The 17,209-nt window shown below is 46.2% G+C and overlaps 1 protein-coding gene across 4 annotated transcripts in view; it reads right to left on the bottom strand.

The window, feature by feature from the left end:
* The window catches only part of POLDIP3 (DNA polymerase delta interacting protein 3), a 65,336-nt gene that overhangs the window by 19,140 nt on the left and 28,987 nt on the right, over positions 1 to 17,209 (bottom strand). For 2 of the 4 annotated variants that reach the window (XM_085845144.1, XM_085846768.1), the window contains 4 exons: positions 16,254 to 16,656; positions 14,566 to 14,646; positions 14,283 to 14,363; positions 7,703 to 7,864 (listed from right to left, as the gene is read on the bottom strand). In XM_085845144.1, coding sequence (XP_085701270.1) covers positions 7,703 to 7,864; positions 14,283 to 14,363; positions 14,566 to 14,646; positions 16,254 to 16,656 — 727 coding nt within the window. The remainder of the gene's footprint in view (positions 1 to 7,702; positions 7,865 to 14,282; positions 14,364 to 14,565; positions 14,647 to 16,253; positions 16,657 to 17,209) is intronic. The other 2 variants (XM_085845975.1, XM_085847553.1) reach the window with 2 other exon arrangements.

Here is a 17,209-nt window from a genome sequence, read left to right as displayed (position 1 = left end):
TGCACGGCAAGGCTGGGTGCTGGCGATGGACGGGACACTCACGCACTTCTCATTTTTTTTTCACTTCACGGACTTCTCTCTGGTGAGTGAGACGACCCCCCCCCCCCCGAATGATCTGCTGGGTACCCTTGTCTGTGTATAGTTGTAAGTAAACCCCCCCATAAGCATCTGCTCTCTGTCTCTTTCCTGTCATTTTGATTGATTTTGCCTGAGTAAGTATTCATTTTGATTGCTTTGAAATTTATTCATTTATTTACCTCAGAAAATAAAGTTCTTTTTATTTATTTTATCATTAATAAATCATTTGTCGACTTCCAACCTGTCCGTGTTTGTCCTTTCCTTCCATTGGTCGAGCATTGTCCGAACCTCGATAGACTGGGAGGTAATTACCACAGATTTGACCAAAAAAATCTTTGGCTCGCACCAGCGGTTCAAACGCTCAGCCGCCCGAATTAAAATCTAATCGACATAACATTGGTGCTTTGCCGAGGGCGCGCTCCCTGCTCAGGTAACCACGTGACCTCTAGTTAAACGGAATAATTAGACGGTGGACACTGGAACTCGTGGTTAACTCGGTGGCGTTCGTGGTTCTAAACCCACCGTACCACAACATTAATTGTGAGCGGTGGCCCCAGGTCCGGCTCTTCCGAGGACAACCGGGAATTAATCCCCCCGAGTGACAAGCTGGTGTCTCGGTACCCGTGGTCGCAATAATATAAAATAGGAAACCACAAAACAACCATGGCTGCCATTGACAAGAAGTCAGGCAGTGGATGGAAGAAGAAATTAACAAACTTGGGTTGGAGTCGAACATTCCCAATTGAGCACACAGCTCACCGATGCTGTGAATCCAGGTTCAAATACTGGTGTGTGTGTGTGTTCGTGTGTTCGTGTGTGTGTGTTGAGGACATTGGGTACTCTTACCATTCACCAAGATGCCTATGGTTGGCCAAAGTGGGTTTTCAATAAGACAATAAGTAGCCCACCCAAAAGCGCAAGTTTTTATTACCAATAAAAAATAAAAAGAACACCACATGAGAATGAAAAAACACAATTCCAAACAAGACAGCCATGTACAAAGTTATCAAAACAAGAATTTCATCAAAAAGTGGAAAATGAGACCAAAGGAGAAGGAACACAAATGATGGAGGAAGGACGACGTACAGCACAGTTGGGTGAGACCAGGAGAACTCGATCCAAAAACCATGATATTTTCCACCTACATTAACCCTCCACAAGTTTCCTTTTATTTATTTATTTTTCCCCCTCCTGACAGTTTGCAGTTATATCCATCCTGTTTCACCATCTGTGTTCTCACCACGAGCCTTGACATCTATATATTACTAAAACTCTCATCTTGTATGTATGTATGTATGTTCCCGAAATAGTCAAAACGGTACATGATAGCACAAAAATTTTAGGGCCATCTTACTCACCATTCTCCTGCGGTATGCAGTATCAAGATTCGTTAACATCGGGCAACGAAAAAAATGATTAAAAAATCAATTCCCGATTCAGTCAAGTATTCTTCGAGATTATTTGATCAATGCAAACAACCTCAGCGGTATAGTTCCCTGAAGCTATCTTTTATTATTTGTATTTTTATTTTTTTGAAACGATTTTTTTTGATCAACCGCTGTCACAACGGGAACCCAACGGGTTCACAGGTCGTCTAGTTGTATATAAAAACGTAGGGAATGGGGGGAGAGGACACAACAAAGTCAACTCAAATGTTGAATCACCTGAAACAATGGACCCAGAGTACAGAACTTTACGTAACACGTGCTAACACTCGCTATATCGCCATCATGTCTCTATTAATTGCTAACCATGAAGGTCAATCGCCACCAAAAATTAATGAGCTGAGCGCCAGACCATGACCTATATTCCCATGAAGTTTGAAGACGATCCGATCAAGATTACTCAAAAAATAAGGGTTTCGTCGACTCCCCTGATTTGCAACAGTGACCTTGACCTTTGACCTTCAAAATTTTATACGCTGAAAGGGACCTCTAAAGGCCTCTGATATGCGAAGTTACAAAAATTTCCAATGATAACTGTGCTCTGCAGAGTGATTTATACGTGATTACAGACAAAAAAAAACAAAAAAAAAAAACATGAAGGTCAAGGCCAATCGCCACCAAAAATTAATGAGCTGAGCGCCAGACCATGACCTATATTCCCATGAGGTTCGAAGACGATCCGGTCAAAATTACTCAAAAAATAAGGGTTTCGTCGACTCCCCTGATTTGCGACAAAGTGACCTTGACCTTTGTGGTGAATTGTCGTGAATTGAGGGACATGACGCGGGATCACATGTTGTGCGTCTCGCGTATAAGGGGAGGTCTCTGCGGCACGAGTGATTGTCCCCGGGGCATTGCCATTGACATCGGCTGTTCACTTGATGCTCGTTAACTGAAGGTGCTCATTGACTGGTGAGAATGGAAATTATATCGAACTCCGTGCTTACGCGGATTGTCTGCAATGATTAACTGCACATGTATACGTTACTGCTTATGTACTCCTAGCTGAACCTGTATTCCCCGGTGTGCCCACAGAAGCGGCTCCAATCAAATGGAATAAAGCCTAAACTCTGAAGGTTCATCTCTCGCTCTTATTTCAATTTATTCCATTTGATTTTCTCGGCTCTCTCAACCAAAGATGGACAAGATCTACAAACCAGAGAGGTTCGATGCAGACCCGAACGCGACTGACGCAGAAATGAAATGGTCACATTGGTTCTGTTCCTTCTCACACTATCTGACCATCATCGAAGAGGGAGCCGACAAATTTGCCGCTCTCGTGAATCATGTCTCGCCCAGCGTGTACAAGCTATTCTCGGGGTGCGACACTTACGAAGCAGCGATCGAGGTGCTGCAAGCGCTCTACGTGAAGCCCAAGAACGAGGTATACATACGACATCTTCTCAACACACGCAAGCAAGCAGCCGGGGAGACAATCGATCAGTTCCTGCAAGCTCTGAATCAGCTGGGAAAAGACGGCAGCTTCCGGGCGGTAAGCGCCGAGGAACACCGAAAGGAAGCGACCCGGGAGGCATTCATCCAAGGACTCAGATCAGCCCACATACGGCAACGCTTACTAGAGAAAGCGCAACCCACTCTTGACAAGGTAGTCGATCAGGCTCGAGCGATGGATACGGCTCAGCAGCAATCTGAGTCATTTGGGACACCGATGCTGCTCATGAACGCTGCTACGATGGGAACCCAAGGAACCCCACTGGCACAGACACAGCCAGACATAGGGGATGGAGAAACACCCGAGGAGCCGGATACCCAGACCTCGTCAAACTCCTCAGCAACTGCTCCGGTTGGTAAATGCTTCTTTTGTGGGTACAAAAGGCATCCTCGTCAAAAATGTCCCGCCAGAGATGCCACATGCATGAATTGCGACAAGAAAGGGCATTATGCCAGGGTATGTAAATCTACTCTAAGGAGAAATAAACCCACTTCTGCGGCTCTCTACTCGCAAAATAAATTGACTGCAGCCTCCCCGGGGAATCTATCCAGGGCTATCATCAACGTACGAATTAACGGGCATATGGCTGAGGCACTGATTGATACCGGTAGCTCTGAAAGTTTCGTCAACAGCTCGCTAGTGAAGGGCAGGAAATGGGTAATCCACCCGACTGACAATACGGTATGCATGGCCGCCACCTCACTACAATCCCGCGTACGAGGGTACTGCAATGTTGAATTGGACGTAAAAGGGTACACGCATCGGGATGTAAAGGTACTGGTGCTTCGTGATTTGTGCGCAGACGTAATTCTGGGTCATAATGTCCTCAAGCAGCACACGAGCGTCGAAATACCCTTTGGAGGAAGCAAGCCTCGTCTAATTTTAAATGCGTTGACCACCGCGGAGGTGACGTCCCCCAGCTGTTCGCTAACTTGTCGCCGGTCTGCAAACCGATAGCGATCAAATCGCGGCGATATACCACTGCTGACATGAATTTCATCACTTCGGAAACCAAGCGATTACTGGAGGAGGGAATTATAGAACCGAGCGATTCGCCATGGCGCGCACAGGTGTTAGTAACCAGCAGTCAGAACCATAAGAAACGAATGGTTGTCGATTATTCCCAAACGGTCAATCGCTTCACCCAACTCGACGCCTACCCCCTGCCGCGCATAGATGAGATGGTCGAACGCGTGGCCAATTATAAGGTATTCAGTACCATCGACTTGCGAAGCGCCTATCATCAAATTCCCATCCGAGAGGAAGACAAACCTTACACCGCATTCCAGGCAGGGCGGCGCCTCTACCAGTTCAGAAGGATACCATTCGGTGTCACGAATGGAGTAGCTTGCTTCCAACGGGTTATGGACGACATCATCTCAGATGAAAACCTCAAAGACACTTTTGTTTACGTGGATAATGTCACAGTGTGCGGTAGGGATCAGAGGGAACATGATAGGAATCTGGACAGATTCTTGAGCATTGCTAGAAAATATAATCTGACTCTCAACTACGAGAAATGCGTATTCTCGGCAAGGTCAATTGACCTTCTCGGCTACACAATAGCCGACGGCACAATTAAGCCTGATCCTGAGCGATTGCGCCCGCTCCGTGAGCTTCCACCACCTCAGGACTTGCAAACAATGCGCCGGGTGATCGGGATGTTCGCTACTATGCGAGATGGATTTCGCAATACTCCGAGAAAATACATCCCTTAGTGCATTGCAAAAACTTTCCACCAGATGCCGCTGTTGTAAGAGCTTTCCACAATCTCAAGGATGATATCAGTAAGTCCGTGGTTTTATCGATCGACAGCTCGGTGCCCTTCGTGGTGGAGACCGACGCTTCAAATCACGCCATAGCTGCTACACTTAATCAGTCTGGGCGGCCGGTCGCGTTCTTCTCAAGAACTCTCTCTAGAAGCGAGCAGAGACACTCAGCGATAGAGAAGGAAGCGTACGCCATCGTTGAAGCGCTGCGGAAATGGAGACATTATTTACTGGGAAACCACTTCACGCTCGTTACGGACCAACGATCCGTGGCATTCATGTTTGATGGGAAAAATAACGGGAAAATTAAGAATGAAAAAATTATGAGATGGCGGATAGACCTAGCTTGCTACAGATACGACATTGTTTACCGGCCCGGGAAAGAAAACCCTGCTGCAGATACCTTCTCCGGGGTCTACAGTTCGGCAACAATCAGTCAGGCTTTGCAAGACCTCCATGTGTCTCTGTGCCACCCAGGGGTAACCAGGATGGCACATTTCGTACGCAGACAAAATCTTCCCTATTCTGTTGAAGATATTAAACAAATGAATGCTTCATGCCCTGTTTGTGCTGAACTAAAACCCAGATTCTATGGCGCGGCTTCTGGCAGACTGATCAAGGCCACTTCCCCCTTCGAGAGACTAAACATCGACTTCAAAGGGCCCCTGCCGACCGAAACAGACAACAGATACATATTCACCGTTGTTGATGAATATTCAAGGTTCCCTTTCGCGTTTCCGTGCTCGGATATGACCTCGGACACTGTCGTAAAATGTCTCTCTGACCTCTTCGCTATGTTTGGGAGACCTTCGTACATACATTCAGACAGAGGGTCGTGTTTCATGTCGGCCGGGCTAAAACAATTCCTATTAGAGCACGGCATAGCAACTAGTCGAACGACGGGTTACAACCCACAGGGAAACGGGCAGGTGGAACGGTATAATGGAGTTATTTGGAAAGCCGTAACTCTGGCGCTGAAATCGAGAGGTCTGGGCCCCGAGCGATGGGAGGTTACTCTTCCCGACGCTCTGAATTCCATACGCTCTTTGCTCTGCACGTCCACAAATGCCACTCCTCACGAACGTATGTTTACTCACCAACGACGTTATGTTGACGGTCAAACGGTGCCCAACTGGCTGACCCACCCCGGTACAGTGTTCATGAAACGCCCGGTACGACAAAGCAAGTATGAACCGCTGGTGGAGGGGGTCGAACTCATTGACACTAATCCAGAGTATGCTCATGTCAGGCTCCCGGATGGCAGGGAGACCACTGTGTCGGTTCGCCATCTGGCTCCCTCAGGTACTCCTCCCGCCGGTACACCACCTTCTGGCACTCCTCCTTCTGACATTTCCCCAGGAACTCCGCCAGGCGACGGGGCTGCCGCGTTCCACCCGAGAGCGATCGAGGAGTCATCCCCGGCACAAGTCGAGGCTCACCAAGAGGATCGGGAGTCTCCCTCAAGTGAAACTGCCGTTTACTCCCGGAGAGGTCGACGAATAAGGCCCCTCGACGACTCAATCTGTAAAGGGGATTATCGGCATTCTCGCTGCTCATGCTCCTATATGCCCATTATATCATATATCGATGCTCATTTCCATGCTCCTACAACTCAAAATAATCACTGCTTGGCATGTATGCTTCTGTAGATCAATTAGTCCGCGTTGCTTGAAATGTATACTCCTATAGTGCTAAAGCAATCATGGTGTGTAAGATGGGCCCCTAGTTACATTTTAAAGGTGGGGAGAATGTGGTGAATTGTCGTGAATTGGGGGACATGACGCGGGATCACATGTTGTGCGTCTCGCGTATAAGGGGAGGTCTCTGCGGCACGAGTGATTGTCCCCGGGGCATTGCCATTGACATCGGCTGTTCACTTGATGCTCGTTAACTGAAGGTGCTCATTGACTGGTGAGAATGGAAATTATATCGAACTCCGTGCTTACGCGGATTGTCTGCAATGATTAACTGCACATGTATACGTTACTGCTTATGTACTCCTAGCTGAACCTGTATTCCCCGGTGTGCCCACAGAAGCGGCTCCAATCAAATGGAATAAAGCCTAAACTCTGAAGGTTCATCTCTCGCTCTTATTTCAACCTTCAAAATTTTATGCGCTGAAAGGGACCTCTATAGGCCTCTGATATGCGAAGTTACAAAAATTTTCAATGATAACTGTGCTCTGCAGAGTGATTTATACGTGATTACAGACAAAAAAAAAAAAACCATATGAAGGTCAAGGCCAATCGCCACCAAAAATTAATCAGCTGAACGCCAGACCATGACCTATATTCCCATGAAGTTTGAAGACGATCCGATCAAAATTACTCAAAAAATAAGGGTTTCGTCGACTCCCCTGATTTGCGACAAAGTGACCTTGACCTTTGACCTTCAAAATTGTATTCACTGAAAGGGACCCTCTATAGGCCTCTGATATGCGAAGTTACAAAAATTTCCAATAACTGTGCTCTGCAGAATTTTTTATACGTGATTACAGACAAACAAAAAAATATAAATAAATAAAAAAAAACATACAAGCTGACCAACATATCTTGCAAAAACTTCGTTTTGGCAAGATAAAAACAACTAGGATATGATCAACTCAGGTTTTGCTGAAAAGACAAGGTTACGGTCATTGTTTAACCTTTTGAACCCTGAGCTCCTTGGACTTTCTGCTCCACACCCTGGCCTCCCAGGAGAAAAATCCGACCGCTCGAGTGTATGGAGGTTTGAATAGCGGCCGGTAAACTGGCCGCTCAGGTATATGGAAGTTTGAATAGTGGCCGGTAAAACAGCCATTAGGGTTCAAAGGGTCAAGCATCCAAATATCTCATGGTCGGAAAGAGCAACCATGGTTAACACAAAACACTCGTATGCCGTTTCAGAATCTCAAAAATGTTGTGAAACATGGGGATAACTAAAGGGCCAACAAGCATTGCAAATAGCCATAAACTCACCATCTGTGATAAGGCTGTTGGGCTGGGGATCTCTTGGGGAAGAGCGATCTTGAGAGGACCTGGGTGAGCTGCCGGAGGGGGCACGCACGCCGATGTGTTGTCGGTCCTGCCGTGTCTTTTTGTCAAAGACTTGTTTTCCACCACCTTCCTCAGCTTCAGGGCCTAACGGCATTTAGGAGAAAGCAACACAATACAAGTGATCAATTCTATTTTATACATGTTGAGGAGAAAGCTTCAAGAAAAACTATCGCTGATGTGGTCATGTTAACGCTTATTTACTTGAATATTTGGGTCAAACAACGGCAGAAAATAATTAAAATCGTCTTAAAATGGCAAGCACGACAATCTACAAAATAATCATGCAGGTTTCATCGATTTCAGATTTCTGTAAGAATGTCCATGAAATTCAAACATGCAAATTGATTGGCTGTCATCATGATTGGATGATTGGCCCCCATCTGACAGTTTATTACAAAAAAATTTATTCGAAGCAAGGATATTTCTCACTATACCTGGTGTTGGCTTAATGGTTAGGGTGGTGGGCTTGGGATATTATGGTCCTGAGTTCAAATCCTGCTGAGCTGTTGAATTAATACCAGGTGGGGTTAACTCAGCCTGTCATCCTCCCGAGGTCGGCAAAATGAGTGCCAGCATGCTGGTATACTGTGTCGGAGTGGCGATCCGTCCAGGATTGTGCCCAATAGCCAAGGAGACTGCTTAAGCAGCACCAACGCTCTGCACAGAGTATGGTCCCAATGGATGGATATTTCTCACTCTATCTCTATTCGGATCCAATGTTCCACACACTGCGATACAGAGCGTTGGTTCTGCCGAAGCAGTTTCTTGGCCTGGGGTCATGCTGGGGGTGGGGGGAGGGGGTCGGGTCGGGGGTCGGGGGTTTGTCATCCCTCCACCGGCAGTAAGTAGTTAGGGTAGGAATTTGTAATTTGTTCACGGTGCTCGCGATAATGTCCTTCACGAAGGGAAGGCGAGCTGTCGGATATTTAACGTTCACCAACAAATGCTGGCAGATGGGACACACCTGTTTAACGTCCATCCGAGGGATGGCACACATTTATGAATCACCCGGCCTGTCAAACACCAGGATGAGCGTTTATAGCTGGGTCGGGATTAAAACCCAGGTTAGACAACTTTCAGTTGAGTGTGCGTACCTTTAGGCCATCATGTCTCTATTAATTGCATGATACAAATAAACACCAAAATAAAACAAATGTATCATCTTGTATTACTAAAAGAAGTCACGTGCATCTGCGCTTCATATTGTGGTTCCAATGTCACTATTATTCAACGGTACCCTCACTTTGGATACGACATAGGAACGCAAACCAGGCTTTCCGTGCATCAGCTGTGTGTGTTTCCAGTGACTCACTTCTACAAACTGTGGCAATTTTAAACTGCCGTCACAATCACAAAATCTATAATTCAAAGTTATACATGTGCATGCCCACCTGAAGAGATAGTTATGTGGCGTTGCGCTTTGATCCAGGGTGTGGGCTAACCTCACCACAAGCAGTGCATCGGGAAGTGGTGAAGTCAACAAAAGCAAGCAAAAACATAGAACAAATAGAAGCAATGGCACGAAAAGCTATGGCTTTTCAACATGGTCAAGTGTAACGGCAAATTTTCGTCAGGAAGACTCCAAACAGGCCGACACAAACTCCACATTGGATGGTGCAGCCAATTTTGGAGACACTCTTACACTCAATTCCTATCATCCTGCCATCTGCTGCTGGGCCTCTGGAAATCCCTGACTCTTCAAATTATCTTCGTGCTGCACTTCGCACCACCTCTCAAAGAACTTGAGTCCACCGAACTCTGACCTCATCATTTCTGATCTTCCATGATCCAAACCACTTTCTCAAAGCCCCCAGCAAAGTCGAAGTTTCATAAAACTTTGTGACCCGTTGTCGTTCATGAGGGTGGAAAGACCTGACTTTGGAGGAGGGTGGAAACAAATGCCACAACCAGAGTCCTTATCAGTTGAACTTTGACAAGATAGCTTTTCCAAACTTAAGGCACCATAATCGCCAGACTTTCATGCCAAACCTCGACGCCTCAAGTCCTGCTTCCCAATATCTCTGCTGTCAGACAATCTGACCAGAGCCACTGCATTTCCAAATTGGATGCAAAGCGAAAGCGGACGTGGCATGAGGACAACGTGGACTACAGGCCACCAAACCGCAACATGAATGATAATGAGGTCCGTAAATACACTTTTTGGGCCCAGCCTCTTCCACATACCCAAAGTGCTCTGCCAATTTCAGACTGGCTGAAAGAGGACGAGTCACGTGGCATCTCGAGTCGCAACTCGCCTCCCATTGGACGATCTACCATTTTTGTTGAGCATCCAATGGACTCATGGGGATGGGGACGGGTCCCTCCTATGGGGTGTGCGGTACTACTGCTGCGTCCTAGAAGGGGGTGTCCTGTTGACATGGGTCACACTCCACTCCCTCAGAATTTCTCCATGGAACTTGCGATCCACTGTGCCCAGCATGGCCTTCTCAGGGGAGTCTGTTGCGGTTGGTGACGGGTATTCAACTGGCAACCTCAGACTCCTGATCTGCATTGGCCGAGCCATGCGTAGTTAACCAATGAACCATTGAGAGCCGTACACCGCTGGTTCAGCAATTTCAGCGAGTTCTGTATCCCACATCACTATGAGCAGATGGTCTTGCCCGCTACGCCAGGGGCACAGATCCAATAGGCAGGATCTGGACGCTGGGTCGGCATGCGTCGCAGGGGGCTGCATTTGAATCATTGGATGGTTTCACGGTACCAAACTGCTACGGACGTCCATTCTGGTGGTCTGGAGCTTCAGTCTATCGTATCAGCACCATGGTGGTCAATGCCCGAAATGCGCTGGGGTGTGGAGGAGGGGGAGAGGGGGGCGGCACCTCCGTTAAAACCCAAAAAGTCAAAAGGATCGCGAGGCCACACTTTCAGTCTGTATTTGTACTGAAAAAAAAAACATAAATTAAGATAAGTGAGCTTTCCATCCTCCCCGAGCTCGCATTAAGACACCTGCGTTACCGTTTGACAGGCGTACTGCCCCAGTCAAACTCCCCGCCCGGAACTGTTCCCAGAGCGGGTCGCCCGAGCCAAGCACCAGCAGGTGCACACGCGGCACACAGCGTGGAGGCACGCCATGCATGGCCGACCCAAGAGCTTCGCACTTGAAACGTGGGACACGCCCCACCCCCCCAACCCCTTCGGCTTGGGGGCCCACACTTCCCGTCTTACCGGGTTAGAAAAGGAATGGCAAGAGTACTGGTAGTTCACCAGCAAAAGCTCGCCCCTGTGAGAAGTTTGGCTGCCAGCCACGCAGAAATAGTTAGCATGTCTTGCTCATTCAACCAGATGGATCTCTCCACCAAATAAGAATGGCCATGTACCATGTGCATTCACAGGCCCCAAATAAGACCTTCCAATTGCTCTGAGAAAGCACCCAAACCAGATACAGTGTCTTCCTCAGGGAAGTCTGCTTAATACATCCAGGCTCCACATAAATATAGCTGGCACAAGCTTTGAGCATATTCACATCAGGAAGACGTCCTTTGTCAAAGAGTCAGTAATCATTACTTTGTTGGTAATGAGGCACAGCATCGGCTTTCAGATTGCAGACGTCCATTAAATAAATCACCAAGCCTGCAATGTTCGCACGAGCCACTCCCGCATGGTTCAAAGTCCACTCATTGGCAGCGATCATCAAGCGTTTGAATAGCATGTGCCCTCCACAGTTCTTTGGGGCATGCAGTTTACACTGTATGGAGCTTTTGCAGTATGGGCAGCTGCAACATCTCAGCCCTGTCGGTGAGCTAAATAAGGTTCTTCAACTTTCATTGTGCAGAGGCACACCCCTTTCTCTCAGGTACTTTCCAAATATTTTAGACTTCTTTTCGAAGCTTTTTTTTTTTTTTTTGTATACCTTGGTCGAGGCTCGTATGAGAGCTAACACACAACTCACAGCAAGGAGGCATGAGACAAGAGGGGCGGGAGTGGAAGGGACAAAACAGTGGGGAACAGACACATTAGGTGAACTGTGGAAGGGAGAGGGATGGGGATGGGACGGGGAACATGGCGAAGAGAAGATGGACATTTCAGGGACTTTCAGGAAGGAAAGTAGGAGAAATGAAGGAAGTGGGCTTGGGTGGATTATCGGGGGTAGAAAAGATCGAGGATTTGGATGGGGGAAGATAAGAGGTGGTGGTGAACAGCTGTTTTGAAAGCCTGGAGGGAAGAATGGGAAAGAATAGAGTGAGGAAGTTTATTCCAAAGGCGGGAAAAAAGAGGAATGAAAGAGTGAAGATGAGCAGTGATTCGTGATTTTGGTAGTTTTACCAGAAGGGGGTTGTTGGCGGACCTTGAGCGCCCTGTGGAAATGTGGTGGGGACAAATCGCAGAGAGAGCAGGGGGGCAAGGCTGGAGAGGAGTCGGTAGAAGACAGAAAGACCACCGACCAACCTGCGGTGATTGAGTGAGAGGCCCAAAGACTCAGCTTCATTGCGGGAGATGCCGATGATCTTAAATGCCCTGGTTTCGACAACGTGAAGCCGAGAAAGGTGGGAGGCAGGAGCACCAGCCCAGAGGGGACAGCAGTACTCCATCAGGCTACGGACAAAAGCTTTGTAAGTGGTCAGGAGCTCAAGAGGGCCGAGGAAGGACTTAGCACGACGGAGGATTCCCAGTCGGCGACTGGCTTTTGAGGCGAGGTTGGAAATGTGACTTTCCCAGGAAAGGTCATGGCAGATAGTGTGACCGAGAAGCTTGAAAGAAAAGACTTCTTCCAGAGGATTGTTGAGAAAGTGGATGGGGGGGTTTTGTAAACGGTCCTTTCGAAGAGACATAGTGAGAGTGTGAGATTTGTCTGGATTGAAAGACATGTTCCACGTGTTGGACCAGTTTGTGATTTTATCCAGATCTGCAGTGAGTGAAGAAGCTGCTGCTTGCCGGTTTGAGGGATGACAGATGGTACGGCAGAGGGTGGAGTCGTCGGCAAAGAGAAATAGAGGATTTTCCAGAGAGTCCGAGAGATCATTGATGAAAACCAGAAAAAGAACAGGGCCCAGAACGCTACCTTGAGGAACTCCAGCCTGCACAGGAAGAGGGGATGAAAGAACTCTATTTAGGGCCACACGTTGACTGCGACAGGAGAGGAAGTCTGCGAGCCATGAGTGGAGATGGCCTTGAATACCATGGGAAGAGAGTTTGGTGAGTAGGGCAGGGTGCCAGACTGTGTCAAAAGCACGTGATATGTCCAGGGATACGGCTCGGATTTCCTGTCTGGCATTGAGGACCTCCATCCATTGATGGGAGAGCAGAAGCAGCATATCCAGGGTAGAGTGACCTGGTCTGAAACCAAATTGATGATTGGAAATCAAGCCATTGGAGAAGAAGAAGGATTTCATATCTGAGGCGATGATGGATTCCATCACCTTGCTGATGATTGGGAGAAGGCTGATTGGTCTGTAGTTATAGGGATCTGTTTTTGCACCTTTTTTATGCAGGGCAGTGATGTTAGCAGATTTCCAAGCAGATGGCAGATGACCTTGGGCAAATGAGAGGGTGAATAGAACAGAGAGAGGGTGAGCAAGAGCAGAAGAGCAGGCTTTGAGGACACGTGGGCTGATGCCGTCTGGACCGGTTGCAGAATCTGACTCGAGGTTTGAAAGCAAGCTCTCCACCTTGTCAGGAGAAAAGGATACAGAGTCTAGGGACAGTTGGGTGCGACTGGGTAAAGTGGGTAGAGATAGTGATGGGTTTAGGTTTAGGTTTAGGACACTTTGTTCGCCGTATTACCGAACAATCATCTCTCACGTGTGAAATATATTTTAGCCACTGTTGCTAGGGTTTTCTTCGTATGTGAAAAGCATTCTGGGGCGGATTGTGCCATTATGAAAGGCTCGTATTGCTGAGTATTATTTCCATGATTGTTTGTTTGTTTTGAAAAACCAGTGGGGGGATATTGTAATCAGCTCCATCCATCATACTAACTTCTCCTAAACGGTTGTGCAGAAATTCACCAAACTTGGTACTTATGAACACCACATGGCAAGAAGATACAAGAGCAGTATGGACCCACCTCATGGGACAGGGTAAAACGTTCAAATACCAAAACTTGCAAGTACTGGCACACTTTAAAACTTTTTTTTTTAATGAAACTTTGTATGTAATCAACATTGGGGGACAGGAAATATGTAGCAATTTTTTGGGGGATTTGACCCCCACCAAGTTCATGCCCCAAGCAGAAATTTATTTTGAATAAAATTTGATATTGGGGCATTCCTGGTGGAACTTTTTGCCATCTTTCAACATTGCTTTTGGTGGGAAGCGTGGGGATTTGTGATTGGCACACCATTGACTTCGCTCTCGTCTCCATTAAATATTGCAGTGGGATTCACATTCTCGCAGAACAGATGAACAAAAAAAACAAAGCAACAAAAGAAAAGTTGAGCTTCAAATGGAAGAAAATTTTGATACAAGATCGAGGTTCAATCAAGAGCAAGATAAAGTGCAAAACGTCAAATCAAAACTGCGACGTAAATTTTTATAAACCAACCTTCTTGTGAGCGAAGTCATTAACAGCGGTAATTTGCATCCCATTGTCAAAACCCAAAGATTCTTCCTTTTCTTCATCGATCTAAGAAAAGCAGCCAACCATAAAGTTTCACATTCGCAGCTGCAGTGTAAACATTCCCAAAGCAAATGAATGACAGAGAAGCAAAATCTAATGCTGCCAATATTTAGATGAAGAAATTTAAAAAGGTGGAAAAGGCACAAAATGCGAACATTTGATGCAATAAAGCTTGAGAGGTTGTGAGAGGTGTCGTGAGGATTCCTACTCCAGGTTGTGTTATTTTCCCTGACACGACGATACTCATTCCAGGGGTTCGCTTCAGGTCTTGAGAGGACGAGGAGGAGGACTGTAAAAATAAATTGGTAAGGAAGCATGGAGGCAGGCAATCAATGAAGAGCGAATCAAATTTCTCCTTTATCCGAATAGCACAAATCGTCAAAATAAAGTGGAATTATTACCCGTGCCAACGAAGGTGGACGGAGGTAGTGCTTTCACTCATGTTTGTCTATCCGTCCATTTGTTACTTGTGACATTGAAGATTCGCAAGCATATTGGTTGGTCTGGTCTGTTATTGTCAGTCTATATCAATTGCCTAAAAGTCACATTTTACTCCGATCTTCACAAAATTTCACCACCTGGTGGATGTAATCACAAGCTGGAAGCCGAATGAGGTCACAAGGTCAAAAAGGTCAATGTCATAAATCGGCAATTTCCATTCATTTCACTTGCTATCTATAAATAAAATTTAAGTGTTTTTTTTGGTTTTATATACAGTGTATAATCATACACTGTATATAAAACCAAAAAAAAACACGGTTAGACGATGAATCCTCATTGAGGTGAACATTCGGTCGACCCAAATGAGTAGGTCTATTAATTACGCAGTTACAATTGGACGGTGATTACATATTATTGGACCTTGACTATATCTATGAATTCAGGACTACTGGCACAAACCTTTTCGACGTTTAGACATTGAGAGCACTTTCGACCTTTTAAGACCCTTCTGCGGTCTCCCTTTTAAGACCCTCTATACCCCCTTAGACCCCCAGACCCTATTTCTACATTTTAAACCTTTTAAACAGCTTCAGACACTGAAGACCCTTCAAGATACGCAAAGACCTCTGAACACCCCAAAGACCTTGTGTACCCTGAAAGAACCCCAATTACCCAAAGACCTTATTTAAACCCCATTAGACCCAATGACCCCTAAAATCATTAAAATACCCTGTAGACCTAGTTAGGATGCTGAGACCCGCTTAGAAACTCAAGATCCTTACGATCTTGAATGCAGACCCTCTAGACCACTGTTAGAACCCAAATAGACCCCTTAGAACCCTAAACACCCATTAAATCCTTTAAAACCCCAAGACCCTGTATACCTCATTAGCACCTCGAGACCTGCAAATATGGTTGGAAAATACCCTTGAGATCTTTCATCCTCTGAAAACCCTTTTAGACCCCTTGGACCACTTAAACCTATACACCCATTAGACACCTTATACGAACACGACACAAACATTGAAAGAGTCTTCTTGTAATATAGACAACTTTTTTCAGCAAGTAATGCACAAACTCTACCCACACAGAGGCTGGGTACTCTACAAAGTAGTACAGAATTTGCACATTGGGTCAATGAATTGGTTCACCAATCAAAAACCTGGAAGCACCTTCTTTATTTGGATTTTTCAAGTATCGTGATATGCACGATCTTTGTTGTTTGTTTCTTTGTCTGTGAGCAGGATATCTCAAAAGATTATGGACGGATTCAGACAAAACTTGGTGGACAGGTTGGTTGTGTGACGAGGACAAATTTATTCGATAATGGTGAAGATCCGGATCTGGCATATCAGTGGGATAAAAAAAAACAACCTAAACTGTTCACCCTGGCGGAAGTGTGCGTGCCACTGAGTGCAGTTATAGTTTTGCATTTGTCAGAAAAGCACCACCTACCCTTATAGTCTTCGTCAAGCCAACTCCATGACCAAACACTGGCATCGGATGAACCGTTAGCCCCGGGCTTTTAAACTCCTTGAACCTCGGCAAAGAGTCCGCCACAGGATTGGGCCGTGTAACCTTGAGGATGGGTGCTTGCACCCCATCTGAACGTCTGGCGTGCAGTTTGTAACGAGCATCTGCGGGACCCTTTGTGGGATTCATTCCAGACGCAGGGCGTACGCCTCGAGACCGCAATTTCTCACGAGCGTCCCGCATCGGGGCCAGCCTGGCGTCTCCCCCACTCAGCTTCATGCGAGCGTCAAATGTGCTCGAGCGCATTCCACCTGCTGCAAAACGTCCTGGATTGGTGTCTCCGAGGCGAGATTTCACCGCAGTCCCAAGCGCCATGGGCCCAATTCTAAGGCAAAAGACACAAATCCTTGACAAAATCCTCACAATATCGTTTCCTTCAACCAAAAGTCTTGGACACAACATTATGTGCATGTTGAAGCCAATCGGAAGTTACGTCGCTTCCACAGAAATTACCGTACTGGAAAAATCAAATAACTTCGAATCAGTGCTTCATGGTGCAATTTTTAATATTTCACGATATAAAGTAAAAATTGGATAATCATTAGAAAAAGGATAATTTTCATTTTATTTAAAACATTTAGTTTCTATGGTACAATTTGCAAAAGAACAAACAATTTGCTATTATCGAGAAAGCATTTCACATACAAGACACAGTTGACATCATCAAAGCTCACAAGCCAAAGGAATGGCTCAAAAGAGCGATCAGTCCTCATGCAGAGAAGCAAAGATAAAGAAAAAATGTTGCACAAGTAGCAGTGTCATTTCATAATGTCAAACACAAAGGATCAAATTAAATGAACCACCAGGCCATGCAAGTCATTGAGAAACTGACATTTCCGGTGTTGACCCTTGTACTCCGAAAAATAATGACCAAAATG

This window comes from Eptatretus burgeri, chromosome 1 (assembly GCF_056783735.1).
Source record: "Eptatretus burgeri isolate ZD-2024b chromosome 1, Ebu_testis_v1, whole genome shotgun sequence".
Lineage (NCBI taxonomy): Eukaryota > Metazoa > Chordata > Myxini > Myxiniformes > Myxinidae > Eptatretus > Eptatretus burgeri.
This window is presented reverse-complemented; position numbering and strand designations above follow the sequence as displayed.